General features: G+C 47.3%; 1 protein-coding gene across 3 annotated transcripts; it reads right to left on the bottom strand.

Annotated features, from left to right (window-relative positions):
• Positions 1–2,567: 2,567 nt before the first annotated feature.
• Positions 2,568–18,172, bottom strand: GPN1 (GPN-loop GTPase 1). 3 transcript variants are annotated; one of them, XM_064650888.1, is made up of 15 exons: positions 18,014–18,172; positions 17,828–17,921; positions 16,976–17,015; positions 15,640–15,706; positions 14,869–14,906; positions 14,256–14,334; positions 14,061–14,155; positions 12,337–12,382; positions 10,164–10,310; positions 7,951–8,033; positions 7,426–7,465; positions 4,280–4,370; positions 3,709–3,816; positions 2,994–3,103; positions 2,568–2,876 (listed from the first exon to the last, which is right to left on the bottom strand). In XM_064650888.1, the coding sequence occupies exons 1-14, from the start codon at positions 18,101–18,103 to the stop codon at positions 3,012–3,014; spliced, it is 1,110 nt and encodes a 369-aa protein (XP_064506958.1). In that variant the 5' UTR covers positions 18,104–18,172; the 3' UTR covers positions 2,568–2,876; positions 2,994–3,011. The 3 variants fall into 3 exon arrangements, with proteins under 3 accessions (XP_064506958.1, XP_064506959.1, XP_064506960.1); XM_064650889.1 differs by lacking the exons at positions 15,640–15,706; positions 16,976–17,015; positions 18,014–18,172; XM_064650890.1 differs by lacking the exons at positions 15,640–15,706; positions 16,976–17,015; positions 17,828–17,921; positions 18,014–18,172 and adding an exon at positions 16,813–16,936.
• Between the last annotated feature and the right edge of the window lie 92 nt (positions 18,173–18,264).

Here is an 18,264-nt window from a genome sequence, read left to right as displayed (position 1 = left end):
CACCGCCTGCCCACCGCCCTCCCTCGGCAGCTGTGGGGGACCGACCCCGGCTCCCCCTGGATCGGCAGCCGAGGCAGTGCTGCCCCATGGCTCCCCACCGCTCCCTGGAGCGGCAGCCGCGAGGGTCCCACCCTGGCTCACCGCAGCTCCTCGGCCCGGCGGCCGCGCCGATCCCGGGCCGGCTCCCGCCGCTCCAACACCGCCCCCAGCCCCGCCGCCGAACTGCCCCCAGGGCCCCCCGCCCACGCCGTTTATAGCCCGCGGCCCGCACGGCCCCGCCCCCCTCGTGCCAGCCCAGCCAATCCCAGCGTCCGGCAGCGTCCGGTCCCGCCAATCCCCGCCTGCCCGTTCCCGCCCTGCCCGTCCCCAAGAACCCCGCTGTCCCCTCAGGCCCCGCTCCCAGGGGCTGCTCCGCTTCCGCCCGCTCCCCGCCTCCCTCCCCTTCTCCCGGGAGAACTCCGGGACGGGACGGGACCGCGGACCTCCCACCCGCCCTCCCAACAGCGCCTGCGGGCACCGCGGCAGCGCAGGCGCGGCTCCGCCGGATCCCGAAGCAAAGGCGCCGAGAGCGGCGCCTGAGGGGAACGGGGGGGGCGAGGTGGAGAGGGGGGCGGCTCCGCGCCGCGGCTGAGCGGGCAGAGCTTGCTCGACCGCGGCCCCGTTGAAAGGGCCGCCGCCGCTCCCGCCTCCTCCCCGCCTCCCGGAAGAACTCCCAGACGGGACGTGAGCGCGGAGCTGTGCCACCCGCCCTCCCTGGTCCCAACAGGGCCTGTCGGGGGCTGCGGCAGCGCAGGCGCGGCTCCGGAAGCAAAGGCACCTACAGCGCCTGAGGGGAACGTGGGGAAGGGGGGCGGCGCCGCGCCGCGGCTGAGCGGGCACAGCTTACGGGACCGCGGCCCCATTGAAAGGGCGGGCTACGATTGGACGGAGCGGAGAAAAGCGGGCTGGGAGTGGCGGGCCGGGATCGGACCTGCACGTCGGGAGCGGCAGCCGCGGGAGTCCCGCCCCAGCTCACCGCCGATCTCGTCCCGGCTCCCGCCGCTCCAGCGCCGCTTCCACCTCCGCCGCCGAACTGCCCCCCCCCCGCTTCCCCCCCCCGCTATTTATAGCCCGCGGCCCGCACGGCCCCGCCCCCCCGTTCCAGCCCAGCCAATCCCCGCCCGCCCGTTCCCGAGAACCCCGCTGGTCCCGCAGGCCCCGCTCCCGGAGCCCCTCCCGCCCGCTCCCCGCCTCCCTCTCCTTCTCCTGGGAGAGCTCCCGGACGGGACGTGACCGCGGAGCTCCCACCGCCCTTCCGTGGTCCCAGCAGCGCCTGAGGGGAACGGGGGGACGGTGCCGCGCGGAGGGGCCGCGCCGCGGCTGAGCGGGCAGAGCTTGCGGGACTGCGGCCGGATTGAAAAGGCGGGCTGTGATTGGACGGCGCCGAGAAAGGCGGCCCGGGATTGGCGGGCCAGACTCTGCCTCGGGCCCGGATTGGCGGGGCTTGGAGCCCGCGGGGTGGCGGGAGGTGCTCGGGTGGTCAGGAGGAGGGACTAGGGCCGTGTCGGAGGGGCCCTTCCCGCGGGTCCGTGGCCGTCCCGGGTCCCGCTCCCGGGACTCCGTCCCCTGCCCCGCCCCTTGGTCGGGCTGCACCCCCGGGGTCCCGGCCCCAAGGCCCCTGCAGAGCCCCTCGGGGAGCCCCCCACTGGCACACGGGGCGGTTCCGGATCGCAAAGGCGGACTGTGCGGCATGGGGGACCGGGAAGCAGCGGCGACGTGGTGGGCCGGGAGTCGGCGGCGGGGAGCGGGGAGGACGCAGAGCGGCAGTGCGCCTCTGACCGCCTCGCCCCACGCAGCAGTTCTGCTTCTGCGGGGACTCAGACTGCCCCGACTGGGTGCTGGCTGAGAGCAGCTCCCTGGCCAAAATCGTTAAGTGCCCGCCCCCATCCCCTATCCCCCTGCTCGCCCCAGGCCCGCTGCCCACCCTCCTTCTCCCGCACAGTCCCTGCTGATGCTGAAGCTGATCTGTGCCCAGGTTCTGCGAACCAATCTCTGGAACACCTCTGCAATCCCAGCCCTGCAGTGACTTCAGCTCCAGCTCCACATCTTCCCACCACCAAGTGAAGTTGCTCCTTGATCAGAGCAGGATGTTTACTTCAGGTCCACCTCTAGACACTATATTCCAGCTTCAGCCCCAGAGTAGCTATCCCAGCATATGGGGATAGGGCTGGAGGTGGAATCACTGAGGGGCTGGCATAGTGGTTCTCCAGGTGTAGTGGTGAGGGGTCAGCACTTGGGACTCACTGTGTCCTCTTTCCTTGGCAGCAGCCATTGGAGCAGACAGAAGAGGCATCGTGTAGGACAGCCAGGCCAGAGTGAGTGAGCAGAGGAATGGCCTCAGGCTGGAGAGGGGCAAGAGAAAGGCAATGTGGGAAAAGGGACCTCCCTGTTTTCACCAGGTAACCTGCAGGGTTGTAATATACTTAAGATGCATTTGCTGTGCATCCATATGGATAGGCTGCAAGCACAGGGAAAAAGTCTCACCTTAGAATGGTGACATGAAATCTCCTTCTATTAACCATCACGCATTTCTTAGTACGTAAAATCTATTTAATGATAACCAAAACATCAAACAGTGGATCAATCAAGTTGTGCCCTGGTTGCAGCAGATGCCTGACTGCACTCAGCAACTGGAAGGTGCCTCTGGAGACCAGTGAGTACTCTGGATGCTAATGCTGTCAGAGATCAAAATTTAAGCTCTCAACAGAGAGATCTGAAGAATTTGCAGGAAAAGAAACTGCTTTCTAGTTCCTTCAGCTTCAGGAAGCTACAGTGGCAGATGGCCAAATGTGCAGTCAGTTGGCTGCAAGAACTTTAACTCATCGGACCAACAGTTACTGCAGAAAGAAAAATAAAAATCTATCAGAGGAAGTTGTTCACAGATAAAAATGGTTCCATACAAGTTTCTTTATGCTGTTCCTTCAGTTTTAACTCCATTACAAGTGATTCCAAACCTTCTGTTTCTGAAGGTCTCATTCCTTTGGGTTGCTTCTCCTCTGGCATTTCATCCGCATGTCCTGCATAAAGTTTCTGAAGGCTGGTTCTTCATGGCTCTCCTCAGTCACTGGGGGAAGAAACGACAGTTCAGCGCTATTTCAGTACTTGTTCTACTTGTGTTACTGAAAAAAAGCTAGAATCAGGATAGCCAAAGCAACATAGAAAGTCTATTCCATCTTCAACTACATTATGGGGCAAAGGAAAGAAGTGATCCTACCCATCAATGGAACAGGGAAAGAATGAAGATTGTCTGTGAGCTATATAAGAGAAAAATCACACTGTAACAACTTAGAAGATTGCTCCAAGACCACAGTCACAGGAAAAGGGAAGAGAGCCAGGGGCAGAAACTGTTAAGGCCAAAAAGATGATGGACACATCTGTGCATCAATCAGGTTCAGAGGTCATGCCCCAAGCCTAACAAGTTCTCTGGTTTATGTGTGTTATACACCTATTAATTACTTGAATAGAAAATTTACAATTGAACTTTCACAAAGGTTACAGAGTGATATCCCTGCACTGACCATTGCAGCTGAGCTTCTGCTACAGGTTCTGACACGTCAGGTGACTGAATGTTTGCTTGTTTTCTAGGCTCTCCTTACAGTCCATCCAGGTCATGAAATATAGAGGGGATTTCTTGACTAGACAGGCAGCTTTTAGACCTCATTCCCTTACCTTCATGGTCAATGTCATCAGTGTCACTCTCCCTCTCTTCTTGCTCTTCATCGAGAGTTCCTCGTGTTAGTATTAGCTCAGAGGGACCCATTGCAGAAGCATCAGGTCCTTGAAGGGAACAGAAACAGCTGTACACAAACCAGCTTGCTAAAGGTAAGGTTTCTGTCTGCACAGAAACCCAGCAATGAACACCTGCTCTAAGGGGACAGAAAGCTGCTTGTGGATCCCAGACACAGGACAGACTCCATCAGCACCTACTGGCGTCATATAAGGAACAGTGCAGCCAACAGCAGAGCTTTCTCATATTCTGATCTGACTGTTTCACCTTTTCTAAAGTATTTCATTATTTCTAGTAGGTCCACTGCTTTAGCTACACAGCGGGGTTTCTTCCAAACCTGTGACTGACACAGGAAGAGCTGAGTGTGACCAACCCCACAGGAACTAAAGCCCTGCTCCTCTAACATGGAGCTGCTTTCACACTTCTTGTGAGGACAAAGAAGCACTGTACTACTTCACAAGGCAAACTCTTCAGAAAACTTCTGCAGTAAACTTTATCTTCCTGGGGAGGTACCTGCCAGTGTGCTGCCCTGCACACACACGCTGCCCATGTCCTTCCACAAGTGTTCCAGCTGCTCTCTCTTTTGTTTATTTTGAGCTTCCTCCTGTAGACAAAGATTTACATGTGGATTCTGAGAACATTTAAAACATCAGGAGAAGAGAAACCTCACCCAAACCCAGCAGCCTGTCCCCCAGTCAGAGAGCAGAAGTCACTACGCAGGTCTTACATTTCAACTCAGGTTACACAGAACTTCTGACTAAGCGTGGAAAGCAACCTCCAGTCAGGTGGGATTCTAGTACATTTTCAGCAGCACCAGGAAGCCAAAATCTGTGTAGCTGTGCCTGCAGAGAACTGTCCTTTGGACAGCCAGAACTCAAGGTGAGCAGAGCTACTGATTTTAGCACTGCAATTCAGTCTTTCTTACTGTCTAAGTCAAACTAGTGCTCTTCACTGGTGCAGGAAGATGTGGGGATAGTCTCAACAAATCCCTTTGGAAATTTAGTTTTAAGAACTCTCTATCCATCTGAATGGAAGACACAATCTTATTTCCCAATCGTTTTCTCACAATTAGCTCAAATATTAGCACTAAAACAGTGAGCAACATCTGTTTTACAAAATCTTTATTTTTGTAAAGATATGCTCCACCACATCTAGGAAAAAAAAGGCAAATGGTGGACTCTTTCAGGACAGGAGTTCTCCCACAGTGAGTACGACTAGTAAATGAAATGTATAGAAGACAATTTCCTGCTCCAGCTGGTAAATGAGCCTACCAGGGATGGGGCCCTGCTAGACCTGCTGCTCACAAACAGAGAGGGGCTGGTGGGAGATGTGGTGGTCGGAGGCCGTCTGGGGCACAGTGACCATGAAATAATAGAATTCTCAATACTCAGGGATGCAAGAAGGGCCATCAATAAAACCTCTACGCTGGACTTCCAGAGGGCAGATTTCAGCCTGTTCAAGAGACTGGTTCAGAGGGTACCGTGGGAAACAGCCCTTGAAAACAAAGGGGTCCAGCAGGGATGGACATACTTCAAGAAGGAAGTCTTAAATGCACAAGAGCAGCTGTGCAGTGTGCCGAAAGGCAAGCTGGCAGGGAAGACAGCCAGCCTGGCTGAACAGGGAGATCTTGAGGGAAATTAGGATGAAAAAGATTATGGAAAAAAGGACTGGCTACTCAGGAAGAGTTCAGGAATTTAGTTAGGTCATGTAGAAAGAAAATCAGAGAGACAAAGGCAAGATTTTAACTCAGTCTTGCCACTTCTGTTAAGGAAAATAAAAAGTCTTTCTATAGATACATCAGTAGCAAAAAGAGGGACAAGGAAAACCTCCATTCTTTAGTGGACATGGGGGGGAACATAGTTATTAAAGATGAGGAAAAGGCTGAGGTATTTAACACCTTCTTTACCTCAGTCTTCAACGGTAGGACAGGTCTCTCTGAGGACAGCTGGCTTCTGGAGCATGTAGATAGGAATATGAAGCTGAATAGTCCCCCCATAATCAAGGAGGAAACAATCAGCGACCTGCTGAGCCATTTGGATCCTCACAAGTCTATGGGACCAGATGGGATCCACCCAAGGGTGATGAGGGAGCTGGCGGAAGAGCTCGCCAAGCCGCTCTCCATCATTTACCAACAGTCCTGGCTCACTGGGGAGGTCCCAGATGATTGGAAGTTGGCAAATGTCACCCCAATCCACAAAAAGGGCCGGAAGGAGGACCCAGGTAACTACAGGCCTGTCAGTCTGACCTCAGTGCCCGGCAAGGTTATGGAGCAGATCATCCTGGGTGCAATCACACAGCACCTACAGGATGGACAAGGGCTCAGACCCAGCCAGCACGGGTTTAGGAAGGGCAGGTCCTGTCTGACCAATCTGATCTCCTTCTAGGATCAGGTGACTGCCTGGTGGATGAGGGGAAGGCTGTGGATGTGGTCTATCTGGACTTCAGCAAAGCCTTTGACACTGTCTCCCATAATATACTCCTGAAAAAACTGGCAGCCCATGGCTTGGCCAGGGGCACTCTGTGCTGGGTCAGGAACTGGCTGGAGGGCCGGGCCCAGAGAGTGCTGGTGAATGGAGCTGCATCCAGTTGGCAGCCGGTCACCAGTGGTGTCCCCCAAGGATCAGTGTTGGGCCCAGTTCTGTTTAATATCTTTATCGATGATTTAGATGAGGGGATTGAGTCCATCATTAGCAAATTCACAGACGACTCCAAGTTGGGAGGGAGTGTCGACCTGCTGGAAGGCAGGAGGGCTCTGCAGAGGGACCTGGACAGGCTGGAGAGTTGGGCTGGATCCAACAAGGCCAAGTGCCGGGTCCTGCACTTTGGCCACAACAACCCCCTGCATCGCTACAGGCTGGGGACAGAGTGGCTGGAGAGCAGCCAGGCAGAAAGGGACCTGGGAGTGCTGATTGACAGGAGGCTGAACATGAGCCAGCAGTGTGCCCAGGTGGCCAAGAAGGCCAATGGCATCCTGGCCTGTATCAGGAACAGTGTGGCCAGCAGGACCAGGGAAGTGATTCTGCCCCTGTACTCAGCACTGGTGAGGCCTCACCTGGAGTGCTGTGTCCAGTTCTGGGCCCCTCAGTTCAGGAAGGATATTGAGGGGCTGGAGCGGGTCCAGAGAAGAGCAACGAGGCTGGTGAAGGGACTTGAACACAAGTCCTATGAGGAAAGGCTGAGGGTGCTGGGGTTGTTTAGCCTTGAGAAGAGAAGGCTCAGGGGAGACCTCATCACTCTCTACAACTACCTGAGAGGAGGTTGTAGGCAGGGGTGGGTTGGTCTCTTCTCCCAGGCAATCAGCAGTAGGACAAGAAGGCATGGCCTTAAGCGGTGCCAGGGGAGGTTTAGGTTAGATATTAGAAAGAAATTCTTTACAGAGAGGGTAATCAGCCATTGGAATGGGCTGCCCAGGGAAGTGGTGGATTCTCCATCCCTGGAGGTTTTTAAGATGAGGCTGGATGTGGCACTTAGTGCCATGGTCTAGCAACTGTGGTGGTAGTGGATCAAGGGTTGGACTTGATGATCTCAGAGGTCCTTTCCAACCCAGCTGATTCTATGATTCTATGAAATGTTAGACCCTCTCAACATAAAGGCAACCGTGTGCATAAAAGCGACCCCGAGATACACTGTTCAGGTGTACAAGGGCTAAAAACACTTACCAGGGTTTTTCTCAGGCGCTCGTATTCTGGCCGATACTCTCTAAAAAGGTAAATAAAGAGAGTGCATTCAGTCTGAAAAACACATGATTTGTATTGCGTAAGGATCATCCTGGAGGCTTCTTTCTACCCAAAAAAAAGTTTTCTCTAGGCTTTCATGTTTGAGAGACATTTCAGAAAGACTAACAGTACTTTTTTCCCCAGATTTGGATTCTGAAACCAATGGATGCAAGATCAATGAACTTACTTCATTAAAACAGCAACAATTTAAACCTTGGTATGGAATTACAAGAAAAAAATTACTTCACAGATTTGCTGACACAGATAGCTTTTACTTTTTCACGGAACAGCACAAAAATTCATCTCCGAATAGTTCCTTTTTACTGCTGCTTTTTATGCTGATACTGGACACCCTAAGCTACCTTGGCTATGGCAACTGTACACTCCTTCAAATCAAAGGAGCAGACTCATGAATCAGGACCTTCAGGAAGTGGTCACTGGGTCACGGACCAAAAGTTATCCCCTTACCTCTCATATTCATCTACAGCTTTAGAAAGCTGGGTAAAAAACTCATCCAGTCCTGTGCCAAGCACTGCAGAAACACCAACCACCTGGAAAACACACCAGAAGTAGAGAGTAACTGAGCCAGATTTTTAATACAGAAAAAAAAACAAAATAAAAACAAACAAACAAACAATCCTCCACATCAACAACAAAAAAATCAACACCACCAAAAAACCCAACAACAGCAAATAACTACTAATCTAAACCTAACAACACCCATCTAATCAGCACAGTGGCCTAAGAGTGGGCAGTAACACTTCTGCTTCTGTCCAGCCCGCTTTCAAACTCTTCCTCCACTTGCTGTTCATGTTTGTTACTTCTGCTTTTTGGTTGTCGGTGATTTTCTGTTTGGTGAATTGTTGGGGTGTTTTGGGGGGTGTTTCTTTGGGGAAAGAGGTTTGTTTGGTATTTTTTAACACCACAGGGCAATTTAAAAGAAAGGTCAATTCTTTCTGCTATTTACTTGTTTATTGTTAATAACCCAAGTTCTTATTCTGCATCTAGGGTTATAAGTGGTTAGCAAGTATCAGTGTACCAGAATTAAAGTGCAAAAGAGACAACAAGAACTGACCTTTTGGCTCTGAAATAGTCTAATACTTTTTATTTAGCCAAAGCACATTTAAAAGGTCCCCAGAACAGCAAGAGAGGGAGAATTTAATCAGTTGCTATGACAATACATTCAAAATGCACATCTACTTTCTAATTTCAGTTTGTGTATCATTACACTTCTGGCCATTTGTTCTGCTTGTATTAAATCAATTATCTAAAAATACCTTGAATTAAGACTATTACCAGCCAGAATCCTACATCCTCTAACGAAAATTCTCCCTCTTTTTCGTAGGCAAGACAGTCTCAACTACTGACTTCCAAATGGAAGACCTTTCCCAACACAGCCTTGCATTTGATCATTTATACAGTAAATATGCAGACAGCTCTCCAAAGGATTTTAAGCATTAAGGCCAGGCCCTATGCCAATATATATAAATATTTATACTTTCCCTGCACTTAAGTACAAGCTGCCTTTTACTCCGTAATCCTCTTCATATGACCTGCTCTCCATCCAGTGCTCTAAGAGTTCTGACAGGCAGATAAACATGACCTGATCAGCAAATAAGGAACAGGAAGTATGTTAGTTCTGTATATGGGACCACTACAATCCCTTTTGAAATTCTGTATATTGTTCCACATAGGACACTTACAATGTTTTCGTTTTGGCTCTGTTATCATTATCTACATGAATGGAATCATTTTGTTCCTGTGATATCCACACAGCCAAGAAGGCTTGCTTTTTCTTAGTAAAAGCTGATGACAAACACAATCAGCTAAAACCTTTAGCACAGACTATGGGATCATTAACAGCCTCCAATGTATAGTGTTGTCAGAGAAACAATTAATTTGTCCTCTCAAAACCTGGTTGAGTGGAAGAACAATATTCTTCTTGCACAAGCAAATGTAAAGGGTTTTTTTGTTCATTTATTTGATTTTGAGATTCTTTCCCTTCTTCCTATGTAGTACATTGCCCAACTGTACCTGACACTTTCAGAACAAGGAAAATTACCTCAGGTGGGAAATGCTGCAGCAAAGAACACTGCCTTTTACCAGCCTATCTGAGCTTTTGTCTCGTGATTAATCACAGTTCAATATTAAATTATTCAGGCTGCCATTCAGTGTGACAAGCTGCTAAAGTTATTGTATGTTCAAATCAGCAAATCCTCAACACAGGTCATCAACAGATTACAGTTCAAAAGGGCAGTGCAAAGCCCCTTTCCAGAAGGACAGAATGGTGGAGGTTGGACAATACCTCTGGAGATCATCTAGTCCAATCTCTCCTGCTCAAAAAGCAGGATTAAGTAGAACAGGTTGCTCACTTTGCCTGAGCAACAGTGTTTTAAGCATCTCCAAGGATGGAGACTCCACAATTTCTCTGGATCATCTGTTGCAGTGCAGAATTAGTAAAATTAAAGTAATTTTTTTTCTCTTCCCTTTAAACACAGTTTCCTGTATCTCCCCTTGTGTCTGCTGTCTCTTGTCCTTTCCCCACGCACCAGTGAACAGAGTCTGCCACTCACCTTCCTTACACCCTCCTACCAGGCATTTATACACATCAAAAATATTCTCCTTGAACTTTCTCTTCTCCAGGCTTTTAGGAGAGGTAATAAAAAAAGGAAGACCTTTACCTTCAGTGAACTGTAAAATTCATCCAACACTAAACTCATAGAACGAGTCAGGTTACTGACATAGGAGGTCTCTTGATTCAGGGCATCCTGAAAAGTCTCGAAGTCCTGCATCCATTCCACTGCAAAACTGTGGTCAATTATGTCAGTCTGGAAGGAGAAGGGAAAATATTCAGAAGTAACAATCTTACCCTTAGGCTGTTAAGTGGACAAATGAAAAAAAATCCATGTTAAATTTATTTTTAAAATGTTGATCTTTTAAAAATATTCAGCCCTGGTCTGAAGTTTTGCAAGTTCACTTTTTATCAAATCAACTATATGAATACAGGAAAAGAAGACAAACAACCACTTCTCCAGGTTTAGGAAGGCAACAGTTGTTTAAGGAAACAATTGCAACTCTAAAGCCTCCTATGGTTTTACTGGAAAGGGGCATCCAGAAATTGCATACTGCACAATGAATTTAAGGTGTAAATAGTAGATCATAGGATTGAGGCCAGACAAGAACAACCTCGGTGAAGATCCCAAGCTTCCCTGACTGCCTGGGGAGCGAGGGCCACTTCCACACTGGGGAACTCCCCGGGATCTTTCTGAAAGTGAGCTGTGTGCTGGCCCAAAGAAGTGATGATCTAAACTCAGTGCAAGACAACTGCCACGAACAGGTGAGATAGTTCCACAATTTTACATGAATTCATATAAAAACAGTGTATTACAGAGCTTCATAAACATCTTGCCACATGCATATCCGCTCTTCACACAGTATGAGGTGCCTAAAACTCTGATATATTTCATTCCCCTCACCAGTGGGAAGAAGGAAGATAGATAAAGTATTACCTAGCATTACTCAAGAGATTTGAGACAGAACTGAATCCACCAAGGGTCAAAGCCTGACTACTTAGAGTTAACTTGACTAAATTCTGTAAATAAAATTAAATCACCTCCACAAATTACTTTTTTTCCTCTCCAAATCTTAAAATTCTTTACATCTATGGGTTTGTCACTTCACATATATCCCAGTTCCCTGGGATTCTTCCATTCTTATCAAGAGTCAATTTTAAAAAATTAAATTTATTTAAATATTGTTAAAAATTCTTCCAGTGCTATTGGCTTTACTTTTTAGCAAAAGCTAAACATGAGATCAAAATGAAGTTTAAAGTGATGAATCCTAAGCCTCAGGCCTACCTTTCCTGACACACACAGTGCCACTTCTTTTAGTCTTTCAAAAAGTGTATTTTCTTAAGAGAGACTTATTTTCCTACCTCATGCCTTTTTCTACAGAAATAAAAAGCTGGAAAGCTTATTCTAATATCACTGTCTAGAGTCAGAAAGAAAACAGTGTACAAAAAGTTGCTCAGTAAGCAAGCAGATACCAAAGATATGCATGGTTTGGGTCAGGGGGCAGATGGGTGCAGTTGGAGCACAGCAGACACTAATCCTACTCAGCTGGGGTGAGGGAAAATATCCCAGTCAAAGCCTGGCATAGGTGTGTGCGCACAAAGCTTGCTGAGTTGGGGATGCAAACACAAAGGATGCCTGTGGAGAGCAGTTACTCACACCAAAAATCTAATGGGATTCTTTTCATATCTGAAATTATCATGTTTAAAGATATAGCTGTTAAGCTCAAAAGCATTAAGGCTACAAGTTCCTTACACAACAGTGGATGTGTATTCTTAGACTAGTATCTGCTCTCTAGCAAATACTGCACCAAACATCTTAAGTTTTGCCTGCTACAACAGGTGGGACTCCTCAGTCAAAACAGGCAGGGGTTAGACCATTGCCACTGCGAGTCATTAGCCTGCTACTGAGTGGAAATCATTATTAATGAAGATAAATATTCTGGGAAAACAGGGCATGTAAGCGCAGATTCTGGCATGACCTTACCCTTTTTTTACAGAGTTACGTTTCCCTATAATCCAGGCTTAAGGTGCAAAACATGTTTCAAATTGTTAGCACCCTCTCTGACTTGAATATTTGGGTGCAACTGCCCATCCCTGATTATTCTTGTGCATTTGGATATCAGATTAAAGACCCTTTTTAGATTCGGTTATCAGCCTGCAGCTCCCTCCCAGCCTCTCTTTTCTAGAAAAATCTATTATTGTGGTAAGACAAAGACAGCACAGCAGAGAAGCTAAACAGAACAATGTCGCATGAGGACACAGAAACTAGAGCTTTAACTTACTTTGTTCATGACTACGATGAAAGGTAGCTTTGTCTTGTACAGGATACTGGGGGGAGACACAAAATAAAAGTTTAATTTAAAACTTCCTAGAATAGAAAGCAATTTAAACATAAGGCAGACAAGACTTGTGCAAAACTGAATACATTTGACTTCAAAAGATAATTATTTTCCTCTGCACCTAATAGAATGTAATTTTCACCCAGGTTCTGCTTATAATCATTGAATAAAATATGCTCCTCCAAGATGTAAGAAATAAAATCTCCTACATACCCAGTCGAGTTTGGTTACCATTTTCTATGATGGTAAGATCCCGGTTTTGAACTCTCTGTGCATTTTGCATTTGACTCAAACCTTAGGTTCTGAGAGATTATTTGTGAACTGAGCAATGAATTCAAATAACACAGAACATCTGTAACGCAAAATTATCTTGGCACATGAGCTGACATATTCATTTCGCTGTATATATTCTATGATCTTTTGCTCAAACTAAAGTCAGAAAATGCAATATGTAGTAAGACACAGTTGGCACACTCCTATCGTGGTGATATAGCTCTTGACCTTGGTACAAGGACTGAGAGGATTTTTGAAAACCTTTTACCAACATTTACCATGAATGATGACAGCTCTAGCTATGTTGATGGTTCCACAGGTATTTAGTCTCTGGTATGACATGAAAGACAACAGATAAATTCATGTATGAAGAAGAAGACAATAAATCAAGAGCTCCATGCTAGGCTGAACTCCAAACAAATCTTGAAGAATCTCTTAAAAGTATCAATGACATTAAAAAATAGAATAAAATACTATGTATTTACAAGAAGGAGCTTAAACTAGCCTACCTTGATTCATCTTAAATAACTGGGTTTATAAGCAATAGGCAATCTGTTAGATCTAATATAACCAGCCTTCCTCATGCTAAGGTCTCATGGATTATTTAATGCTTTCAGTGGAAGTTTTGACCCAATGACCTCCAGATGTCCATTGGCACCTAAATTATTCTGCTTATCCAATGGGAAAACCACTAAGAGAATAACCAAACCAGCAGACTAAGTGGATAGGAGGCATCCAAGTGCACTCCCAAGCACAAATCCACCCGTCCCCTGGGCTGCATCCAAACCAGGAGGGCAGCAGGGCGAGGAGGACGATTCTCCCCTCGGACTCCGCTCTCATCCCACCTGGAGAGCTGTGTCCACCTCCGGGAACCACGGCACAGATGGACCTGGCAGAGTGGGCCCAGAGGAGGTCACTAAAACCATCAGAGAACTGGAAGGCCTCTCCTATGGAGTCAGGCCAGAGAGTTGGGGTTGTTCAGCCTGGAGAAGACTTCAGGGAAGTTTTACTGCAGCTTTCCAGTAAATAAAGGGATTTATAAGAAAAATGGAGAGAGACTTATCACTACAAGACCAAGGCTTGTAGTGATAGGACAAGGGATAATTTTCAACTGAAAGGGACATACTGACAAAATTTTTCATGATGACAGTGGAGAGATATTAGAGCACATTGCACAGGGAAGCTGAGGTTGCCCCATCCCTGGAAGTGTTCAAGGCCAGGCTGGATGGGACTTGGAGCAACCAGGGACAGTGGAAGGTGTCTCTGCTCACAGAAGAGAGGGTGGCCTTTAAAGGTCCCTTTCAAACCAAATCACTCTATGATTCCCCTCCAAAATAACTACCAAAGAGACCCAGCAGTCAAAGCAGATGAACTGCATTTCCAGCTTTTCTTACCTGCAGGCATACAGCATGTTGGACATAAAAGTGATAGGGTTAGTACTGCGAGAAGTGTCCATCACATATACAACAACTGAAGGAAAAGAGGAAGCCTGGGAACACAGGGTAAAAGACAGTTTAATTAGGAGTACACTGAGCAATAGCCAGGTCATTCATAGAGCTTCACTGTGCAGTCACACAAAAAGCACTTACCAAGGCCTCAGTTATGATGGTTCCTGATGCTGACCAGGTGAATACCTCAATTTGCCCTGGTGTGTCAAGAATAACATACCTGGTAAGAAGTCACCCCAAACAACAAAAAGGGAAAATTAGTGAAGCACAGGGTCCTCTTCTGACTAGATTACCACCAGCATTCCATAGCAAATGCCACGACTATTCTGTTACAGACGAGAAAACCTTCTCCCAAAGAGTGATGAGATTTATGGGCACGCCTGAAAATTTCCTGTGAGGAACTTTTTGTAACTAAGAAGTATGTACTATCTTGAGTCGAAGGCATCAATTTGACAGACACTTAGTACAGCAAACTCTTCAGAAGAAGAATTCATTGCTGCCTATTTGAACAGTATGTGAGAGAAAATGACAGTCAAAGGGAAGACAAGAAAAGCAGAACTGGAATCAGCAGACTTTTCTTCAATCTAGCCAAAGAAAGTCTAGTTTATCTGTTCTAATTCTATGCCCTTTTCTACATGAAACTTATACCAAGGCTGAAAAAACAACTAGAAAACAGGGAGAGAAGCTTTTTAGAATTTCACACGATTTTCCCAAACTGATCCCAGAAAAGCAGAACTCAGTAGAATGTACTCACCTCGAGGCATTTTGTCTTTTTTCAATAAACTTCATCACCTGATTGAAAAAGCAGAGTATACTTGGTATTTAGGCTCACAATAGGAAATCTTCAGCTTCATTTCATAAAAGAAACTACATTAACTTGCACAGCTGCAGGTGTGTATCAAAATGTTAAAGTCTTTAAGCTTTTCAGAGTGTGAGAATGCCCTACCAAGGAAGGCTGAAAAATGCTCAGACCCTGCATAGGTCAAAGACAACTTTGATTTTGTCTGTGTTCTAGTACCTGGCTAAAGAAATGGTAGAACAACTGCAGTTGTTCTTGCCATTTCACTAAGAGATTGTCTAGGTATGTGACATCAGCCCCCACCCCAGAGCTGCTTTAGTGTTATGATTTAGGAGGGCTGTCAATTATCAAATTGAAATCAGGAAAACTTAACCTGTTTCCAGAAGTGAGCTTCTCTACTTCAAAACCAGAGCATTCATATGAAAAATTTTATAGTGAACATGGTGCAACAACAGTCCTATACAAAGATTAAAAAATGTTCTGTACACGTGGCTGCTAAATTTTACTTTAAAGAAAAAGCTGAAAAACTGAAATCTCTCAAATGACAGCTAATGTACTCTGACTGCATTGTTAGATGCAGGGTTCTGTAGGGAGAACAACCCCCCAGAAATATTAGAAGGCTAACCAAACACAGTGCCCTCTGAGACTTCAGACAGACAAAACCACACAGTCATTGTAGGCACCCAGCACAGATCATAGGAACAGCACACAGAAACAACCTTGTACCTGGTCAAATCTTGTAGCAAAGAGATTGAGAGAGGTCACTATTCCACCATTTGGGCCTAGCCCATATCTGATGCTTCATTTAGGAAAGCAGATGGTTATGCAGACCCCAGAGGGCTTCTTTTTCAACTCTGACAACACCTGGCCATGTGCAATGCACACTGGATACCTTGAAGCAAGAGACAATACCCCCTAATAAACGATTAAATCTTCGAAGTGATGCAGCAGCATAACAAATACAAAGTGTCTCTCTCTTACCCAAACAGGTGTAATTTACAGAAGGAAAAGGGGCTGCAGGGTTTCCTCGTGACATTTTTGCTTTAACTGTGCAAGAACCAGCACTGACTCATCTGTACACACTATGTTATCAATCACTACTCTCAATACCCAGACATGAGGCCAGACACCCTCCTTAGGCCCTACTTAATGAAATACCAAAACTCCAGTAATGGTTAACAGACACAGTGAAACGAATAATGCACCTACATATCAATTTGAAACTTATATTTAGAATGTTTTGCTGGTAACTCCAAAACAAATAACAGCCAAAATCAAGAATCCTATTCCCTACCACCTTTATTCTTGTCTAAAATACTAAATTTAAGAGTCATACTTGTAAGTCAAATCCAAGGACTGTGTTTTGTCTCCATCTGCACAAGCTATTACTTAGGAGACCAAGGAGCTCCACAGCCCTCTGGAAGTGCAGTTGCTTTAGTGTAATGTTACTGCACTACAGCCATCAACCCTCTGTGAACAAGAGCCAACGTTCCAATGTCTCTGAGATTCAGAGAGACAACAGTGCTTTGATTATGGTCAGAGAATGTGGAAATAGTTTTCCCATCTACTACAGGCAAACAGGAATGTCTATATTTGCTTATAACATATAAAATGAGACTAGTTAAAACATGGGAAAAGGCTGCTGGCTTCCACAAAAAAATAAACAATACAAGTTCTCTGAAAGAATAAAAAAGAAAAAAAAAGGAAAAAAAATGTGGGCAGAGTACCTATTATCTGTAAAAACTTACTCTTAGGCAGAATAATTTTTAGCACAGGAGAAAACGACCCAAGGAGCATTAAATCTTGTAGAACACACGTTCCTAATGTCACATGCAAGAAATACATAGTCAAAACCTTCTGATCTTGATGCAACATTCTGCACTACTACAACCCCCCCACCTTGTGGGATGGTCCTGTGCAGGGCCCGGAGTTGGACTCCAGGATGCTTGTGAGTCCCTTCCAATTCGGCAGATTCTGTGATTCAGCACAGTGTGCATGTGACAGGTTATTTTCACAAAACTCGAGATTTCAAATATCATTATTTAGACAAAAAAAAGGATACTGTTTCATAACTTCTTTGTACTTCACAGTGTCCCTGATATCTAAGGGAGAAAGACACATAAGCAGTTTTCCAACCCCCAACTGGTCACCATCAGCTAACAAAGCACACCTATCTATCCTCATTACTAGAAATCTATCACTGGGATGGATATTCCAATTATTACTCTGACATCAGTGAAACAACTTGCATACCCACACAGCCTTTCTTAGCCTCTGGAAAGGCAGGCTGGCATACTTCACAAAATGTAAGACACAGGATTGTGACAAAACTAGGGATTGGTATGCCCTTTGGAATAGCTAGACATAAGGTCTGTTCTATTAGTAAGATATTTCCTCTAAAATTTGTGTCTTTTAAAGTGCTTTAAAGCTGTTAGTTGGTAGCATTTATGGCTACCACTATTGTAGATGTAGGGAACCAGATAAAATCTGCTAATACTTTCATCACTGAGAAAGAAAAAACCTTCAGAACCCAAACACATCAAATCAGAGCGGATGATGTAAAAAAACATACAAAAGTGATGGAAGATTGCCTTTAATTCTAAAAATTCCCATATTAAAGACTGTTTCGAGAAAGAAGTTAACACTTAAAAAAAAAAAAAAAAAAAAAAAACCAAGCAAAAAAACCAACCAAAAAACCACCACCATCTTCTTGTATTAGAACCTGGAATCTCTTAAGGGCAACCCAGCCAAACAGCTCACGTACCCGTCCCCGGTCCCTGGGACAGGGGCCGGTTCTGTCGCTATTGACGGCACTTGCTGTCTCTCGGAGGACTCCAGGCACACGCCGCCCATCCGCCCGGGCCCACCCGCGCCCGCCCCCGCCCGGTCGGGCCCCGCCGGGCACAGCGCTCACCGATGTTGGCGGGGAAGGGCAGGTCGTGCACGGCGGGGTCCAGGTTGATCACGTAGGGGGGGCAGCGCTGCCCGTGCAGGTGGGCGGCGAGGCACTGCGGGAACACGGGAGGGGTCAGGCCCCGCTGGGGAGCCCCGGGGCCCGCTGGCAGCTCCCCGCAGCCCCCCGCAGCCCCCCGCCCCTCACCTGCACGAAGGTGGTTTTCCCGGAGCCGGCCATGCCCAGCACCAGCACACACACCGGGCCGCCCGCCGGGCCTCCCGCCGCCGCCGCCATCTTCCCAGCTCCCGCTTGTTCTTCCGGGCCGTGGGGCGGCCGCGGCCCGGGCGTGACGCGCGGCCCCGGCTGTGGCCCTGCAGCCGCCCCGCACGCTGCGCGGTCCCGCGCGGCCTCCCGGCGCTGCGCGGCGCGGCGGGGCCCGGGGCGGGCGGCAGCGC

This window comes from Pseudopipra pipra, chromosome 3 (genome assembly GCF_036250125.1).
Source record: "Pseudopipra pipra isolate bDixPip1 chromosome 3, bDixPip1.hap1, whole genome shotgun sequence".
Lineage (NCBI taxonomy): Eukaryota > Metazoa > Chordata > Aves > Passeriformes > Pipridae > Pseudopipra > Pseudopipra pipra.
The sequence above is the reverse complement of the archived record's forward strand: the minus strand, read 5'-3'. Positions and strand labels throughout refer to the sequence as shown.